This window comes from Dysidea avara, chromosome 11 (genome assembly GCF_963678975.1).
Source record: "Dysidea avara chromosome 11, odDysAvar1.4, whole genome shotgun sequence".
Classification (NCBI taxonomy): Eukaryota; Metazoa; Porifera; class Demospongiae; order Dictyoceratida; family Dysideidae; genus Dysidea; species Dysidea avara.
Window position 1 is genome coordinate 22,823,306 of NC_089282.1, and position 17,049 is coordinate 22,840,354.

General features: G+C 37.1%; 2 protein-coding genes across 7 annotated transcripts in view; one reads left to right on the plus strand and one right to left on the minus strand.

The window, feature by feature from the left end:
* The window catches only part of LOC136238128 (tyrosine-protein phosphatase non-receptor type 11-like), a 28,809-nt gene that overhangs the window by 6,941 nt on the left and 4,819 nt on the right, over positions 1-17,049 (plus strand). For all 3 annotated transcript variants that reach the window (XM_066028464.1, XM_066028466.1, XM_066028465.1), the window contains exons 6-9: positions 10,121-10,169; positions 10,954-11,018; positions 11,133-11,241; positions 12,183-12,323. In XM_066028464.1, the coding sequence (XP_065884536.1) occupies positions 10,121-10,169; positions 10,954-11,018; positions 11,133-11,241; positions 12,183-12,323 (364 nt within the window). The remainder of the gene's footprint in view (positions 1-10,120; positions 10,170-10,953; positions 11,019-11,132; positions 11,242-12,182; positions 12,324-17,049) is intronic.
* On the minus strand, positions 489-3,030 carry LOC136238129 (uncharacterized). 4 transcript variants are annotated; one of them, XM_066028469.1, is made up of 9 exons: positions 2,598-3,030; positions 2,265-2,472; positions 2,054-2,216; positions 1,801-1,927; positions 1,483-1,547; positions 1,394-1,422; positions 1,211-1,303; positions 701-765; positions 489-641 (listed from the first exon to the last, which is right to left on the minus strand). In XM_066028469.1, the coding sequence occupies exons 4-9, from the start codon at positions 1,842-1,844 to the stop codon at positions 566-568; spliced, it is 372 nt and encodes a 123-aa protein (XP_065884541.1). In that variant the 5' UTR covers positions 1,845-1,927; positions 2,054-2,216; positions 2,265-2,472; positions 2,598-3,030; the 3' UTR covers positions 489-565. The 4 variants fall into 4 exon arrangements, with proteins under 4 accessions (XP_065884541.1, XP_065884539.1, XP_065884542.1 ...); XM_066028467.1 differs by having other exon boundaries at positions 2,527-3,030; XM_066028470.1 differs by having other exon boundaries at positions 1,211-1,343; positions 2,527-3,013.

A 17,049-nucleotide genomic window follows, 5' to 3' on the forward strand; every position in this document is an offset into this window, starting at 1 on the left:
TTAAAGACACGACGTGGACACAAACTCTAATGCCTGATAAACAAGTTGTGACAGCGTGCTGAACCGTAAGTTCCCTAGGGATGGCGTTTTAAGCAGAAATCTTTTAAATTCCATTTAGTACCACACCCCATGCGAGCGTTTATAAATCGCCAGTTGTCTTATGGTTTGAAGAACAAAATCACTAGCAAAGGTGCTTTAAGCATACTCTTCAATTCTCTATTTACATGTAATTTTTAATAGATTAACCACAAAGGCCGGTAAGGTGAATACAAAAAGTAACAAGCCTTTAGGGGTCACCACCTCTATGTAGTATGTACCATGTAGCTTGTGTTGTGGCTTTCATTAAGTATTATGCACACACAAATGGTGCAACAAAATTTTGTAATGGATTGCTCGAATGTGGTTGGTGGTGTTGTGGCTCGAATGTGGTTCGTGGTTTGCCAGTGACCATGTATGAGTTGGGGTTGGTCCACACAACTTACACAATATTCAAATTTCATGATGGCCATGATAATTTCTTGCCATATGGTAAACATACAACAATGTGTAACAACGTTAATTAACATCACATCAAGACTTGACTAAAAATAGTTCCAACAATAGTGATGATTTCTTGTATGTCAGCATGACGATACTGAGACCTGTAAAAGAATAAGCAGGCACTGAAGTTAACCTTAAATTAAACACTCGTGCAACTGACCTGGAACATCGGTCGCAACACCAAAAACACTTGTTTCGATATCTGATGACACAATCTAGCAGGCACTGAATTAAAAGAGAATGTACAAAAAATCAATATGCCGGGCTGTGTCAATAATAGCATGGATAATCAAAATGAACAAAAATTATATCCCAGGCTAAGTGAATGAATAACATAACTGTTGGGTAAGCATGTTAAACCAGAACATTAGGACATTAGTCAAACCAGAACATTAGGACATTAGTCAAACAAAAGTACGCTATCACAACTTGGTCATAATACAATGTTTGTACCACTGGACTTCACACTGGTTGCCCAAAAATTGTGCCATTCTGGGACAACAGCATAATATTATGAAACAAATAGTTATTACAACACAGAAGGCTTACTGTTGCACTGTCTACACTGATATACCATAATTTAAAAACATAACAGGTGGGCATTAAATACAATACACTTAATATCTGGGTACTAGGAAAAAATCACTAACATCACAACATGTAAACTGACCTGGAAATTAACACCCTTGATGCCACTACAGTCTACACTGGATACTTGTTCGAACCCATCAACACTATGCCTGATACATCTGAGTAGATTGACCTGCAAATTCACATCACTAGTATACAGTGATAATTGATAACTGCAAAAACAACAATTGCAATAATACAATTCTTCTGCACGTCAACTGACCTGAAATTCATGACACTCAATACCGAGACCTGTAAAAGAATAAGCAGGCACTGAAGTCAACCTTAAATTAAACACACATGCAAACTGACCTGGAACATCGGTCGCAACACCAAAGACATCTGTTTTGATATCTGACAAAACAATCCAGCAGGCACTGAATTAAAAAGAGAATGTGCAAAAAATCAATATGCCGGGCTGTACCAATAAAGGATGAATAATCAAAATGAACTAAAAATATATATCCCATATGCAGGTTAAGTGAGTAACATAACTGTTGGGTAAGCATGTAAACCAGAACATTTGGTCATTAGTCAAACAAAAGTACGCTATCACAAACTGGTCACTGATAATTGATAACTACAAAAAGAACAATTGCAATAATACAATTCCTCTGAATGTCAACTGACCTGAAATTCATGACACCTGTATCTTTGTTCCTGCATGGTCTCATCTTTGTTCCTGCATGGTCTCAACTTACATATGTACCATGATCACATTCAACTGCTAGTGGATAAACCAGTATGACCAGATGGCCTGCAAAAACCAACAAGCAGGTGTTAAATACAATACACATACCTAAAGCCTGGAATATGAAAAATATTATATAAGCATTATTCCACACTGATATAGTAATAGATTATAGGATGTTGTGGAACTTGCCTAAACGTGTAAACTTGAACATGAGGACAACCGCATAATCTGGACACTTGGAATTGTCCAATACCTGATGAACCGCAAGTAGGTACTAATGACATTCACTTCAACATTTTATCCCAGCTGGGTGAATCTCTTGTAACTGAGTAAAAAGGTGTTTATTTTCCACCTGCAACCAAAGTTCTACATTTCTGTGGTTGGGTGTACATAAACTGACCTGGAAAATCAGTATGCCATAGGGGTATGGAAATGGTTCCTTTCCTTCTGTTGTGACATTACTTACAGCTGACTGGTAAATGATCATCGATGTCCCCATGGACCCCAACAATGAGTATACCAATAACTTCACAAGTTGGAATGAATTTCCTTTCAACATGTGGTGGAATGAATTTCCTTTCAACATCTGGTGGACAGGTCCAAAAACCCTATCGCACAAACACGGTGAATCAGTGTGTGGCGATGTGACACATTGCACAAACTTCACTCCTCGTTTCGTTAGCATTCAAGACCGGCATATATCATAGAGTCCCTCAGTATTCTTGACTCTTACTTTTTCAAGCGTTGCTCAAGCGATGTAGTTTCTCACGAGGGGCTCGAGTTTCTCAGTAAAGTCAAGCCGATTAAAGTACGCCTCACCATCCAGTTACATTCTTAAACCATTCAATTTAAAACCACGTATCATGAGTGTCCGCTTAAGGTAATTAGGGACTTTCCACGAGATTTCCCCTAAATAGATCACGTGTTAGTTGTCAATCTGGTGGATTCTGGTGGTATACATGGTTCAACAATGCGGTAAGTGTAGTATAAGCTGTCAATGAATAATTGTTTGTACACTACTAAACTAAGTTATTTTTGTGTGATAAGCATGCTTGAGGAAGGGTCTGGGGGACGAGACTAATGTTTTGACAGCAGTTGATGGACAGCAGTTGATGATGGCCAGGCAAAGAACTGCGAGAAGAACTACTATGATAGTATGATAGTAGGGAAAAATTCCCACCCCTATAGCTCTGCCTAGGGACATTAACTAGCATTATCTACAGTTACTGTATTATGTTGCTGTCTACAGCTACTGTATTATGTTGCTGATATGTACATTCAGGCCAAGAATAAAGGTGAAAGTGGTAGTAAGGCTCAATCCTATTATTCTGCTGAACAGGCAAGGGAGTCTGGGACTCTGGGGACATGTTCCCTCAGGAAAGTATAAGTACTACAACTTTTTTTGTTTTAATTGCTTCATCAAGTATAAAAATTTCAGTCAAAAGGTGATGATCGAGCTCTGGTCTTATGCACTGGTTGGAGTGGTTGTATCGATACTGCACTGTGACATCCTTGAGGGGTTAGTGCTGGCATTGTCCATGGCAATACTATTCCATCTCCCCGAGTCTTGATGATTGAGTCCTTCATTCCTTTCTCTGCTGCTCCAATCCTGAAGTTGTGACCACAGTCAAAAGGTGACGATCGAGGCTCTGGTCTTGCATCTATACTGTACTGCAACACCCTTGAGGGGTTAGTACCGGCATTGTCCATCGCAATACTGTTCCATCTCCCATATACAAGTCTTGATGGTTGAGTCCTCTATTCCTTTCTTTGCTGCTCTAATCCTGAAGTTGCGACCAAAATATTAAAAAATGGTTAAATGATTATGATGATAACAATTACAAATGTATTTATAGCTGTGTAGCAACTGTGAACTAATTAGGCACTTGCAAGTTTAATTAGGTGTCTGAAGCATTTAACATGCACAGATATGAGATATATTCATCACGTGCAGGCAGTAAAGATAAATTTACTCTAATAGAACAGTCATACTACACCGTAAATTCATACCTCCGAATTTACGGTGTTATGAAACAATCATTATTATGTATGGATTTTACTGACTCTCCAAGATAATATTCTGCATTAATGTTAATTGCTCATTTCCAAAAAAATTACCTTTTAAACCAAATATAGAGTCTATCACTGACAAAAATGAGTGATATCCACCCCAAAAACACCTTCGCTGTAAAAAAGGCGCGCCCAAGAAACTACAAGTACCTGGAACCCAATGTAAAAAACAAAAAGAAAAATCAGCTTAGCTGAAGTGAAAAGTAACTGGTAACTTAAAGAGCTGATATCTGAAGCGGCCAAGAATACAATTACTAAAGTTTAATCCATGCAAGAACACCTTGGCTATAAAACAGGTGTATACATGAAAGTAACTGGCAGCTGAAATGGCTGATATCTGAAGCGGCCAAGAATGAATGGTCATATACAACTAATTCAAAAATTTAACACTGAACCTTTATAATTCAGCTGTGTTCTATATTCACTCTTGCTGCACCGTAAAGTAATTTCTTTTAACTCTAATTGGTTGGTAATTTGGCCACCTTTTTTTGCTCTATTATACTGACTATTAAAAAAGGCGGCCAAATTACCAGCCAATTAGAGTTAAAAGAAATTACTTTACGATGCAGCAAGAGTGAATATAGAACACAGCTGAATTATAAAGGTTCAGTGTTAAATTTTTTAATTAGTTGTATATGACCATTCATTCTTGGCCGCTTCAGATATCAGCCATTTCAGTTGCCAGTTACTTTCATGTATACACCTGTTTTATAGCCAAGGTGTTCTTGCATGGATTAAACTTTAGTAATTGTATTCTTGGCCGCTTCAGATATCAGCTCTTTAAGTTACCAGTTACTTTTCACTTCAGCTAAGCTGATTTTTCTTTTTGTTTTTTACATTGGGTTCCAGGTACTTGTAGTTTCTTCGGCGCGCCTTTTTTACAGCGAAGGTGTTTTTGGGGTGGATATCAGTATTATTGCTGTATTTTAAAAATTTATTTTTTTTAAATAAAATTATATAATTTAGTCCGTGAGGAATGTCATATCAACATAATAACTAATTTTGATAAATCTTGTGCATGGTGAAGTCATAATGATGATGTCATATTGATGACATCATAATGCTAAATTTTTAATCTGCATTTTTTTCAGATTTGTTCAAAAGAAATAAAATTTGGATTTTACTTGAACCTCTCACATACATTTATTACAGAACTCTTCATGGTGGTTTCTTTGTAGCTGAACTCTATACAAGGTAACTTCTTCTAACTGATCTTTCTACAGGGCAATTTGTTTGTGGCTGAATTTTCTACAGGGTGATTTCTTTGCAGCTGAACTCTCTACATGGTGGTTTCTTTGTAACTGAACTCTCTACAAGGTAATTTCTTCTAGCTGATCTCTCTACAGGGAGATTTGTTTGTAGCTGAACTCTCTACATGATGGTTTCTTTGTAGCTGAACTCTCCACAAGGTAACTTCTTCTAGCTGATCTTTCTACAGGGTGATTTGTTTGTAGCTGAACTCTCTACAAGGAAACTTCTTCTAGCTGATCTCTCTACAGGGAGATTTGTTTGTAGCTGAACTCTATACAGGTGATTTGTTTGCAGCTGAACTCTCTACATGATGGTTTCTTTGTAGTTGAACTCTCTACAAGGTGACTTCTTCTAGCTGATCTCTCTACAGAGAGATTTGTTTGTAGCTGAACTCTCTACAGGTGATTTGTTTGCAGCTGAACTCTCTACATGATGGTTTCTTTGTAGCTGAACTCTCCACAAGGTAACTTCTTCTAGCTGATCTTTCTACAGAGTGATTTGTTTGTAGCTGAACTCTCTACAAGGAACTTCTTCTAGTTGATCTCTCTACAGGGAGATTTGTTTGTAGCTGCACTCTCTACATGTGATTTGTTTGCAGCTGAACTCTCTACATGATGGTTTCTTTGTAGTTGAACTCTCTACAAGGTGACTTCTTCTAGCTGATCTCTCTACAGAGAGATTTGTTTGTAGCTGAACTCTCTACAGGTGATTTGTTTGCAGCTGAACTCTCTACATGATGGTTCTTTGTAGCTGAACTCTCTACAAGGTGACTTCTTCTAACTGACCTTTCTACAGGGAGATTTGGTTGTAGCTGCACTCTCTACAGGTGATTTGTTTGCAGCTGAACTCTCTACATGATGGTTTCTTTGTAGCTGAACTCTCTACAAGGTAACTGATGTCTCTACAAGGTCACTAGTTTGTAGCTGTACTCTCTACATGGTGGTTTCTTTGTAACTGAACTCTCTACAAGGTGACTTCTTCTAGCTGATCTTTCTAAAGGGTGATTTGTTTGTAGCTGAACACTCTACAAGGTAACCTCTTCTAGCTGATCTCTTTACAGGATAACTTGTTTCTAGCTGAACTCTCTACAGGGTGATTTGTTCACGGTGTGGCGCGCCGGCTTCTTGGGCCGCACGACACACTACCGTGTGTCTTGATATATTAAGACAAACAGATAGCAACTTTTGTTATCCAGATATCCTGAACAAAATCTTTCCAGATATCCTATGGATAGTGACATCATCACTTGGTATAAAAACATGTTATAGTTTATTGTGAACATCCTTGTTTTACTAGTACTAGAAGCAAACGTAACATTCATATGAGAACAAAGAGTTTGTGGTAATGTTATAGTGTTTAATACTTTGCACTTAATAGATTTCGTCTGTAACAAGATTGGCAGCTGGAGAAAACATGAATACAAATACAAGATGTAGCAGTTGCTACAAGCCCTTTTCTAGGTACAACTAGTTGCAAAGAACTCTTTATAAGGCAATAACTCTTCTGCTACAACTTCTTCTGCAATGTTCACAGCTGCGTTTTGTCATTAGCGATGAGTGTGGTCACTCGCAAACAAGCTGATTAACTTACCAGGTAGTTGTTAACTTCACGTAAAACTACCTTAGCTAACTCTCCATGGTGAAAAGATTCATCTCATGATGAGCTGTTGGTTTCTTGAAACACAGATAAATTGCTTTAATTATTACTATCCGGTTGACTTCAAATTACTATCCAGATAGTAACGGATATCCGGGTAATACGGATATCTGTATCGGCCCTAATATATATACCCAACCACACTTGGTAGTCACTAAGTACTTAATATCCTTGCCTTCACATTATGGAGACAGCTATATGCAATTTTCTTTTTTAACACAACTGTTTAAAATACTTCTTTTGTATAATTGCATGTTAAAGTTATGTTACATGCCTTTCTTTTAACAGAAGTGATGGTTTCTTGGACAACCTCTTACCTCAGATAATTACTAAGGGATAGAACTAGATCAGGACACACAATAGTGTGTCGCGTGGCCAAGTGCAGCTAAGTGCGGATACGCGACAGACAAGTGTGTATTTTACAGAAACCAAGAAAATGCTGTTTTTCACACATTCATAGCTCAATAGTGCCTGAACAAAAATTAGCCAGTTTTGCTGTGAAAATTTCTTCAGAGTAGAGCACCTCCTTTCCCAAATTTGAGTTGAATCTGCTAAGCTATCACTGAGATATGCACCTTCAAAGTTCATAGTATTTTCTTCGTATTTTTCTTCATCTTCTGCTTCTTTTTGCTCCACTCGTTATAACTCGCACATGCTTTCTTGAATTGACTTCAAATTTGAAGGGCAGTAAGAGCATAGTGCAGCACATTGACAGCTCAATTTTTGTAATAAAAACAATGGAATTATCCACGATTTTGAAAATTGCAAAAACTATTTGTTTTCATACCTACAGAGTAATCTGCTTGACAGAATAACCTGAAGATCAGTTTGTACATAAAGTTACCATCGTAGTGCAAACCTTTTGTGGTTTGAAAGTACTGAGTGTATTAGCAAAGCCAAACATGTAAAAAAGCATGATTGAGATACTCTAATAGAACAGTCACTGAAAAGTTTTAAAATGTGTGCAAAAGGATCAGAAAAATTATATACCCAAACCCTTTACCACTCTGCCACTGCTGTCAGTTGCTCATCTCACTTAATTTCTACCTTATAAGTGAAAGTTCTGGTTTAGTACATTAGAATGATAACTCGTAGATCTATCAGTGGAAATTCTAGAACATTCTATATGCATTGTATTAAAGTGCTCAGAAAAAAATGTGTGCTCTATTAAAAATTATGAAATTAGCCTATATCAAGTGTGTTATGTGGCCAAGTACAGCCGGTGCAGGCAGGCAACTTATACTCATTTTATGGAACCAAGAAAATGCCGTTTTTATGTATCTATAGCTTGATAGAGCTTGAATGGTGCTTAACCATTTCTGCTGTGGAAACTTCCTCAGGGTAGGGAATTTCCCATTCCTAATTTAAGTCAAATCTGCCCAGCTATCATTGGGATATGCATGTCTTCAAAACTCATCTTATATTCAGTTCTTCGTAAATACATATAGCCACACAGTCTTCGACGATTCCTGTAGTAAAGAGGAAAAAAGTTAAAAGGAAGTGTCATAACTTTTGAACTTGCAATTACAAAAAGAAATGATATCCACACAAAAACAGCCAAGCTATGAAAAAAGGTGCAGCTTAAAAGTATGGGTAATACAAGTTGTAAAATCAAAGTGATGGCCAAGAAATGGCTACATGCTAATAAATTTTAATAATGGTTGTGTGCATTATTAACATTTTTAAGCATTAACATCATTGCAGCCATTTCTTGGCCGACACCTTTGATTCCACAACTTTTTCACTCAGGCTTTTTAAGGCCACACCTTTGTTCACAGATTTTTTGTTTTGTGTGAATTACAACTATAGTACCATATGTGACCCACTGAGCATAAACCAGCCATTTTCACAAAATTCTATTTTGCTATTAAAACATAAAACTGGGTAAAAATACACGTACTACTTAAAAATTGTACGCATATTTCAATCAGTTTGTTATGTACTGAAACAAAGCTGAAATCATTATAACCTATACACCATCAGATGCTCTTGTTCATTAGGAATAAGAAAATCTTTGTTTAGTGTTCGTACAACGTACGGTATGCGAGTTATGGGCACTTATGTACAATACAGTAGAAATAAAGTTTACCATCATAATTTAATTCTTGAAATGGCCTTCTTCTTTGTCCACACAGTGGCACACAGCGAAAACACTATATCGTGATCGATGTTCCAGTTCATGGTGAACAGACTGACCCATCTTTGTACCTTGTTTCAGTCATGAGTTATGATTGATTAAGTAAGTGTCTGTAATTTATTTGCCGTATTGTTTCTGCACAAATTGAGTTTGTGCCTGTCCCAACTGTCTATCACTATACCTCCAAGACTATTTATCACAAAAGGCTGAAACTTTGGCTGTCCACTCCTTTGTTACTATAGATAACAGAGAAGCAATAAAATTGAACTTGAGGAATTTGCAAAAACGGCCTGTTTTTGCTCAGTGGGTCACACATACAGATTTAATTTACAGGGATTTAATTTTCACAATTATTTGAGTTCAGTAGCCATTGTCATAGTGTTCTCATAGAAAAGCTATGGAACTGGTATGGTTCCAAACGTATAATTTTAGAATCATTGGAAAAATGTCAATTTATAGTTAAGGCAATAGCTGGCTTCTGTATTCCTTCTTTAAATTGCATATTTTAATAGAGTGTCTTGTGTAATATGTGCCTGATCTGCAAGAATCCCACATCGCAAATTTAGAATGTATTAACACAATCAGGTGAAGTGTACTTATGAATTATAAAAAAAGCTTCATAATTTTTAGAGTACTTGTTTTGCAATAAAGAAAAGTACTAACAGTAACAACCTTGGTATTGTCATATTCCCCGAAGCATACCTCACAGTAGACATGCGGTTCACTGTCATCTTTTTCTCACCTGTCCCTGGTCTTAGGAAGGACCTGTAAGGTATAATTTACCCAGCAATGGATTTGCCTGTTCGTAGGGAGCATCACAGTGAAGGGTATATACATCTTCATGCACAATTACATTCATAAGCTATAGTCATTTTATTAAGCACCGGTAGTCTGTTTTTCATACAAATTGACATTTCTGTTTATACCACTTTGTAGTCTAAAGCTCTAGAGCTGAAACTCAGTTGACCATTCCTTTGGCTGTGTAGATAAAGGAAAATGATGTAATAAAATGGAATTCAAAAAATGCACAAACATGTAGAATTTTTGCAGATCTGGTCACGTATTGCTATTGTTTTCTTCTGCGTCATTATTATGAAGGTTGACCCTTGTACTGTATATGTGAAAATCTATACATCTTGTAGGGAATTGAGTGCACTCCTGGCTCTACATCAAGACAAACTGGTTCCACTGGTAAGAACTTGCTGAATGCACTCTGAAGTACGCAAAATTAAATATAGTCAGTGTTTGTGTGTTTGCTTTTAAAACTTGTGGATCAAGTAATTACAGCATGGCCAACAAGGAGTGTACTAGAGTTTTTACTGATAATCAGATTGGAGAAGAATTGGTTGTATTTAGATGTGGGCTATGTAGCAGATTGTTAATTAGCCTAGTACTACTGGAGGGCTGGTGTTAAAAGGCTGTGACATGTACAGTAGGAACCACTCAAATGCAACATTGTCTCGTGAGAGTGCGAGCAATTAAAAGACTCACCAATTAAAGGGTGTGGCACCTGCTGAATACTTGCGAACAAAACGGGTGCCATACTCTTTAATTAGATCGTTTGCACTCTCGTGAGACGATGTTGCATTTGAGCGGCACTGTACCTAGGTAGAAACCAATTAACAGAACCTTTCCCTTGCAAAACTATTTGCCAATCTGTTTGTGAACCACTAAGGCAGTAACATTGTTCCTTAGACACAGTACTTATTAAAACCTTAGCATTCTGTGTTACAATTGAGTGCCTTTGATCCATACACATACCCATTCAGTTTTTGCAAACACTCATGCCTGTGACCCTCGGGCATCTTTTTCATGTGGCCCAAGGGTGGAGTATTTACAAATCAGATAATTACCTCATGGGTGTGTCATAACTACAGATTGTAGAGCCCTACAATCAGGTAACAATTAATGAAATTTTCTTTTGGTGTGTAATGTCATATGGTATAATGTCTATGTAATATGCTCTTATCAACAGATGGAGTAGCTATAGGTTATTATTGTAGGACGATACAGAGATACACTGCACCAATGTTTCAACAGGTATGACATGTGTCTTAACTGAATGCAAATAAAATGTTTTCTACATTGAACTAATATTTATTGTAATGTACAGCCTCTGGACAATAGAGTGGTAATATCGTTAATATTGTGCAGATTGAAGATGGAAAACAGTTGCAGTCAGGAACTCAACAGGAGTTGCAAAATGCTGCCAGCCCTTGGGAATGCAAGGGTACTTATATGCTGAACGTTATATGTGCTTCAGGTACTGCAATACATATATGCTGTGTATATGGCCACATAGTTGTCCTCATACAGAAGGTACTGCAACAACAATTTTTGTTATTCATTACTCACCCCCAAAACACTTAGTAACAGACTATGTAGGTTACATTCTTAGTCATGTAAGTTGTTAGTTTCAGCTATTTTAGGTAATAAAGGGTAAAATAGAAATATGATAAGAGGTGTGTGATGATGCACTAAGTATGTACCGGTATATCCCTTTAGCTCTCTCGTGGGTCCCTAAGGGGAAAACAATTGCAATACCTCATATTTAAATTTATATTTTTATTTACAGTGCAGTTACAACTGCAAATTAAATGTTATTAAAGTTGTAGCATTGTGCATGTCCACTTGGTAGTAACACCATCCGGTATATACAATTAGCTTACTAATGTCTGAATTGTCTCGATTGTTGCATATGCAATGTCAAAGAAAATCTATTTTGAACAAAATGATATATTGATACCGGCTGTGCCACAAACTGTTGACACCAGCCAGAATAACTCAAATATCAAGCACACTAGTTGTATGAAGATAAGTGTTTGGTAAGCTCAAGCAATGGAGGGAACAATTTGTCCATCCTGCTGAAAGTGGGCCAATTGTAACTTTTACGAACTCACCTTCATACAGACACTAAAAGACATTACAGGCAAACCTAAGTTGGCATTGAGGTTAGGGTCAAGTTCAGCTTTGGTTTCTTCTTCACCAGGTGTAAATTCCCTTCTAAATATCCTTCTGAATTGACATTGCTGAGGTAGAAACAAAGTAGTGTGGTAGCCGGCAGTGTGATCAGTGGTTAAGTATCTGGCTAAATATCTGGTGGATCACTTTTTTGTCTGTCAGTGTCAATAGTCTCAGCCTATTTCAAAAAAATACATATATTTGGATGAGAAAATTTTAATTATTATTATATGTTTGATGCAGATGGTAAGGGTGATGGAATGATAGAGATATGTGATGGTAAAGATGGTTATACTCTGAGTCTTCGTGGCACTGGCCAGAATGTTGAAAAACATGGCACTAGAAAGAATGATGATGATGATGATGGTGATGATGATGATCCAAGTTAGTTTGTCAGCATTCACATGCAAGCATGCACCATACACACAAATAGAGTAGGACCTCAACTATCCAAATATCAATTATCGAAATCCTGAAAAGTATAAGTGACTGTTCTATTAGAGTATTGGGTCATTCCATGTCAAATCACCAAGAAATTGTAGGGTCACCTCTTGGATTTTGACGAAACTTGGTGTGTTTGTAGTACCTATGGTGTTCATCACCCATACCAATTATTAGCCTCATACACCATATAGGTTCTGATTTATGACCACAAATATTTTGAATATTTCATGAAAAATGGTCCATCTTGAGTTACAAAATCAACTGTAGCTCACCACTGTGCAAATATTTTATAACAAAATTTCTCAGTGATTAAAGACTGTTAGTTGGTCTTTCAAGTAATCCATAAACTATGGGATATCAATTTAATTAAGGTTCAAAAAGGCTCCATTGAAAACTTTAATCCTTAATATTTCAAAAGTGTTGCTTCAAATTCTTTGAATTTTTTACTAAATAATAATTGGGTTATGGTCTATTGTTGGTAAAATATTTGTGGTGGGGCCACAATGGGTTCAAGAAATATAATTAAATATGTTGTGGTATGTAGTGAAATTTTGTAGTCTATTATTGCTATAGGGAGTATACACCTCTAATAACCACTCCTGATAAGGCCATGCCATCTTTGTCTTACACAATGAAAGTGTCCAAGTACAGTGAAATCTGTATTAGTGACTACCTGTATTGAAAGACCACCTGTGTGCTGCAATTTATTTAGTTGTATAGTTTTCAAATGCAGCCAGCTTACATATAGCTCGCAGGCAGTACAATGAATGACCAGCTAATGACACCACGTCAGTTGTTCGATTGAGCATGTAGCAATATACCTGCTGCTTACTTTGGGTAATGTAACAATGAAGATTATTCAAGAGAACAGAGACATCGCTTTTAACTCTCATGTACAATCCCTGGTACGAGTAAACTGAACTCTTTTGTGCCAATCTCAGATAGCACAGTGGAAATAAATTTTACTCATAATCTGATTGTTTTCAGGAAAGAGAGAGTTGCTCTAGCAAAGAATGAAGTTTCACCAGAATCAATTGCTGGATTTTTCACTTTTTGGCATGAAAAGAATCAGTGGTTAGCTTGTGTGCTTGAAGTTTGCAATGACACTAAGGAAGTGAAACTGACATTTCTGCATCCACACAGTCCATCAAACTTGTTCAAGTACCCAGAGCCCCAGAATATCCACACTATACCAATGGATGACATTCTAACTCTTGTAGACCCAAGGACAAGAAGTGGTTGTGAGTACTCTATATGACTTTTGCTACCAAACAGCATCACACTGTACCACCAACTTGTATTATATGCCTTTGTCACAACTTATTTATATATGCATACATTTACCTTGCAGTTCATTGAATCAAAGAGTCTGCAAACCTAAATCAGCAGAATGGGCTTCAAGGTCTGCAATACTGCATGGGATATCTGTTATAATACCATAAACACCGCTAGCTTCCTATCTCATAATCCCATAGAGACCCCAAACTGAAAGCTTTACAACTAATAGGTGAATGTCTGACAAGTATCCACAATAAAATTCTAATCAGCACTTTTTGGTAGAGCAAACGTCAAAAATTAGGAGACATGGCTAATTATCAACTTCATCAAATTAAATTATGGCAGGTTATATAGAGCCGGTACCAGCTGCACTGTTTCACCAGTTATTATGCCAGCAGTGGAGGCTACCAAGAATGCTAGCTACATGCATTTACGAAAAACTTGGACAAAAAAACCTAAGAAAGTGAAAAAAAAATAAGTTGCCCCAGCTGGGGCTCAAACCCTAGCATCCGTCTTCATATTCCATACTCGTAACCACTGTACCACTGGTGCTGCAGCTGCAGCTGCCCACCTGCATAAGTTTCTACCTTATAGATGTCCATCTGAAGTGAAGAAGAAACCAAAACTGAACCCAACCCTAGCCTAACGCTAATACTATTTGTCGCATGTCTAAAATGCAAGACTCGAGGCAACCTACTGGTCGTGTACCCTAAAGTTGAATACTCGGGGTATACTACTATGCTGGCACAATAGCCGTTCATGCTTGTTAACCGGTACTGGCACAATATCCACTATGTAAATATATATATACCAAATAAAAGCATATTCTTAGAGCTTTAAGGTGGTGCAATTCATTATAAAAACACCTAAGTTATGATGCTTTGAATGGTCACAAGTACAGCAAAAAAAAACCAGAATACTCAATAAGCCATTTCTGGGAAGCCATACAAGCAATGGTTGAAGGGACACATGACCACACACTGAATTTCTTCCAATTCTGAGGGAGTCATGTGCAAAACTTTGGTGAACTGATATGGAATTACCCATACAGTAAATCCAACTAAAAAAATTGCAGCACACAGGTGGTCTTTCAATACAGGTGGTCACTAATGCAGGTTGCACTGTACTTGGACACCTTCATTGTGTAAGACAAAGTTGGCATGGCCTTATCAGGAGTGGTTATTAGAGGTGCACACTCCCTTATAGTAACAATAGACTACAAAATTTCACTACATACCACAACATAATTAATTATATCTCTTGCACCCATTGTGGCCCCACCACAAATATTTTACCAACAATAGACCATAACCCAAGTATTATTTAGTAAAAAATTCAAAGAATTTGAAGCAGTACGTTTTGAAATATTAAGGATTAAAGTTTTCAATGGAGCCCTTTTCACCATTAATTAAATTGATATCCCATAGTTTATGGATTACTGGAAAGGTCAACTAACAGTCTTTAATCACTGAATCTTTTATTGTAAAATATTAACACAGTGGTGAGCTACAGTTGATTTTGTAACTCAAAACGAGCCAATTTTTCATGAAATATTCAAAATATTTGCGGTCATAAATCAGAAACTATGTGGTGTATGAGGCTAATAATTGGTATGGGTGATGAGCACCATAGGTACTACAAACACACCAAGTTTCATCAAAATCCGAGAGGTGACCCTACAATTCCTTGGTGATTTGACATGGAATGACCCTATTTTGTCAACAGGTGTATGTTTTATTAAAATTCTATCAGAGTAGTTGAATGGAACTCCGTATATATATAAGTAGACTTTATCTAAACAAATTCACCTATCTGAGCACTGAACTTGCACACACATCAAGTTTGCTATTTTTGAGGATAGGTGAATCAATGTAGTTAAACAGCAAAAAAAATTGTAATACCATGTAGGTAGGCATTTCTCTACAAATACTTATTGCTAGCTGAGCAATTTTGAAATTTCACTATCATGATATATCATGGGAATAATATCACAATATTCTTTAAAAATTTTGACGGGTGCTCTACCATCAAACTTGCAGCATAGTATGAATGGATATACAAAACATGACTTAACACCATTCATTGAACTATGCATGGGAATACAGACATCAGATAGACTTCAATTTTGCTATATACAACTGTTTTGTATACTCAAGTGCATGATATAAAATTAATATACGAGGTCTATCTATTCCCATACATGACTAAAAAGTTGCAGACTAGCAATAGAAGCTCATACTCATCTTTGCATCACCCACATATAATGCTACAATGTCTGCTGTAAAAAATATTCCTTCCTCAATAAAACCAGCACTTTACATCATTGTCATAAAGTTCCTAATCACATTGACAAAACCTGTTAATACTTGCACTTACATGAATGCTCTATTGGAATATACTATAAGAGCATCTTAAAAATGATTAATATACCCTCTGTAGCAATCTGAATCTTACTTGCCTTAGAGCTACAGTGGCAGTAGTCTGACGTCCCACCATGTTTACAGAAAGTATACAGATATTTACTTTACAGTATTCATAAAGAACACCATGTAATTACGATACCACGGATATCCTTTCCAAGAATTTTTGACAATGCTGGTATAGAAAGAATATCGTGGTTTGACAATATAATTGAGAAACCACCCACCCCTACTAGTTAGCTACCCGTATTAATTTGATTTATTGCCAGTTAGCACTGTGATGAGTAGCTATCGTGTCCCTAGTCCTGCAGCAGCCCGGCTTCTTTTGTGAGTCATTCCCACTTATAGGGACCGTGTGTCACTGTCTGTAGTCATATATGGAGCCACACCTATTGATCAGTAAGGTGTATTGCAGCTATCTGCATGGAGCCATGCCCACTGTACTAATCGACCATTAATTGAATGTGCACATCACAATCTAGTCTTGCATATATATATATATATATATATATGTAGTAGTTGTAACATGGGCACGAGTGATTTGCCTGAAATATACACAAGAGCACGAGGGCGCAGCCCGAGTGCGAGTGTGTATATTTCAGGCAAATCACAAGTGCCCATATTACAACTAATATATTCCACTTGGGTGAATCACCTGCAAGTGTACATGGAAACTGCTGGAATGCTTTGCGAGTATATTTATATGGGACCATGTGACTTTCGATTGTAGGTAACGTCGTAAGAGCAACGACAAGGCACTGCTGAGAGGCCAAACGTAAGTGTATCGTCACGAGCATGCAGATCGCTTCGATTGTGGGTACGCAATTAAACACAGGAAGCCCAAATATGAGCTGAACAGCTCATAATGAAGCTTAAGTGCACTATAAAGTACTCACTATACTAGCCATGAATAAACTAAAGCAGTGAATATGTTTACAGCGCTATAATGGCGGCCTAGCCAATTAAGC

Coding starts and splice junctions, on each gene's coding strand:
- LOC136238129 (XM_066028469.1), bottom strand. CDS start 1,844: ATGAGACCATGCAGGAACAAAGATACAGGTGTCATGAATTTCAG. Junction 1,423..1,482: donor TGTTGCGACCGATGTTCCAG/GTCAGTTTGCAT, acceptor ATTCTTTTACAG/GTCTCGGTATTGAGTGTCAT. Junction 642..700: donor TGTTGCGACCGATGTTCCAG/GTCAGTTGCACG, acceptor ATTCTTTTACAG/GTCTCAGTATCGTCATGCTG.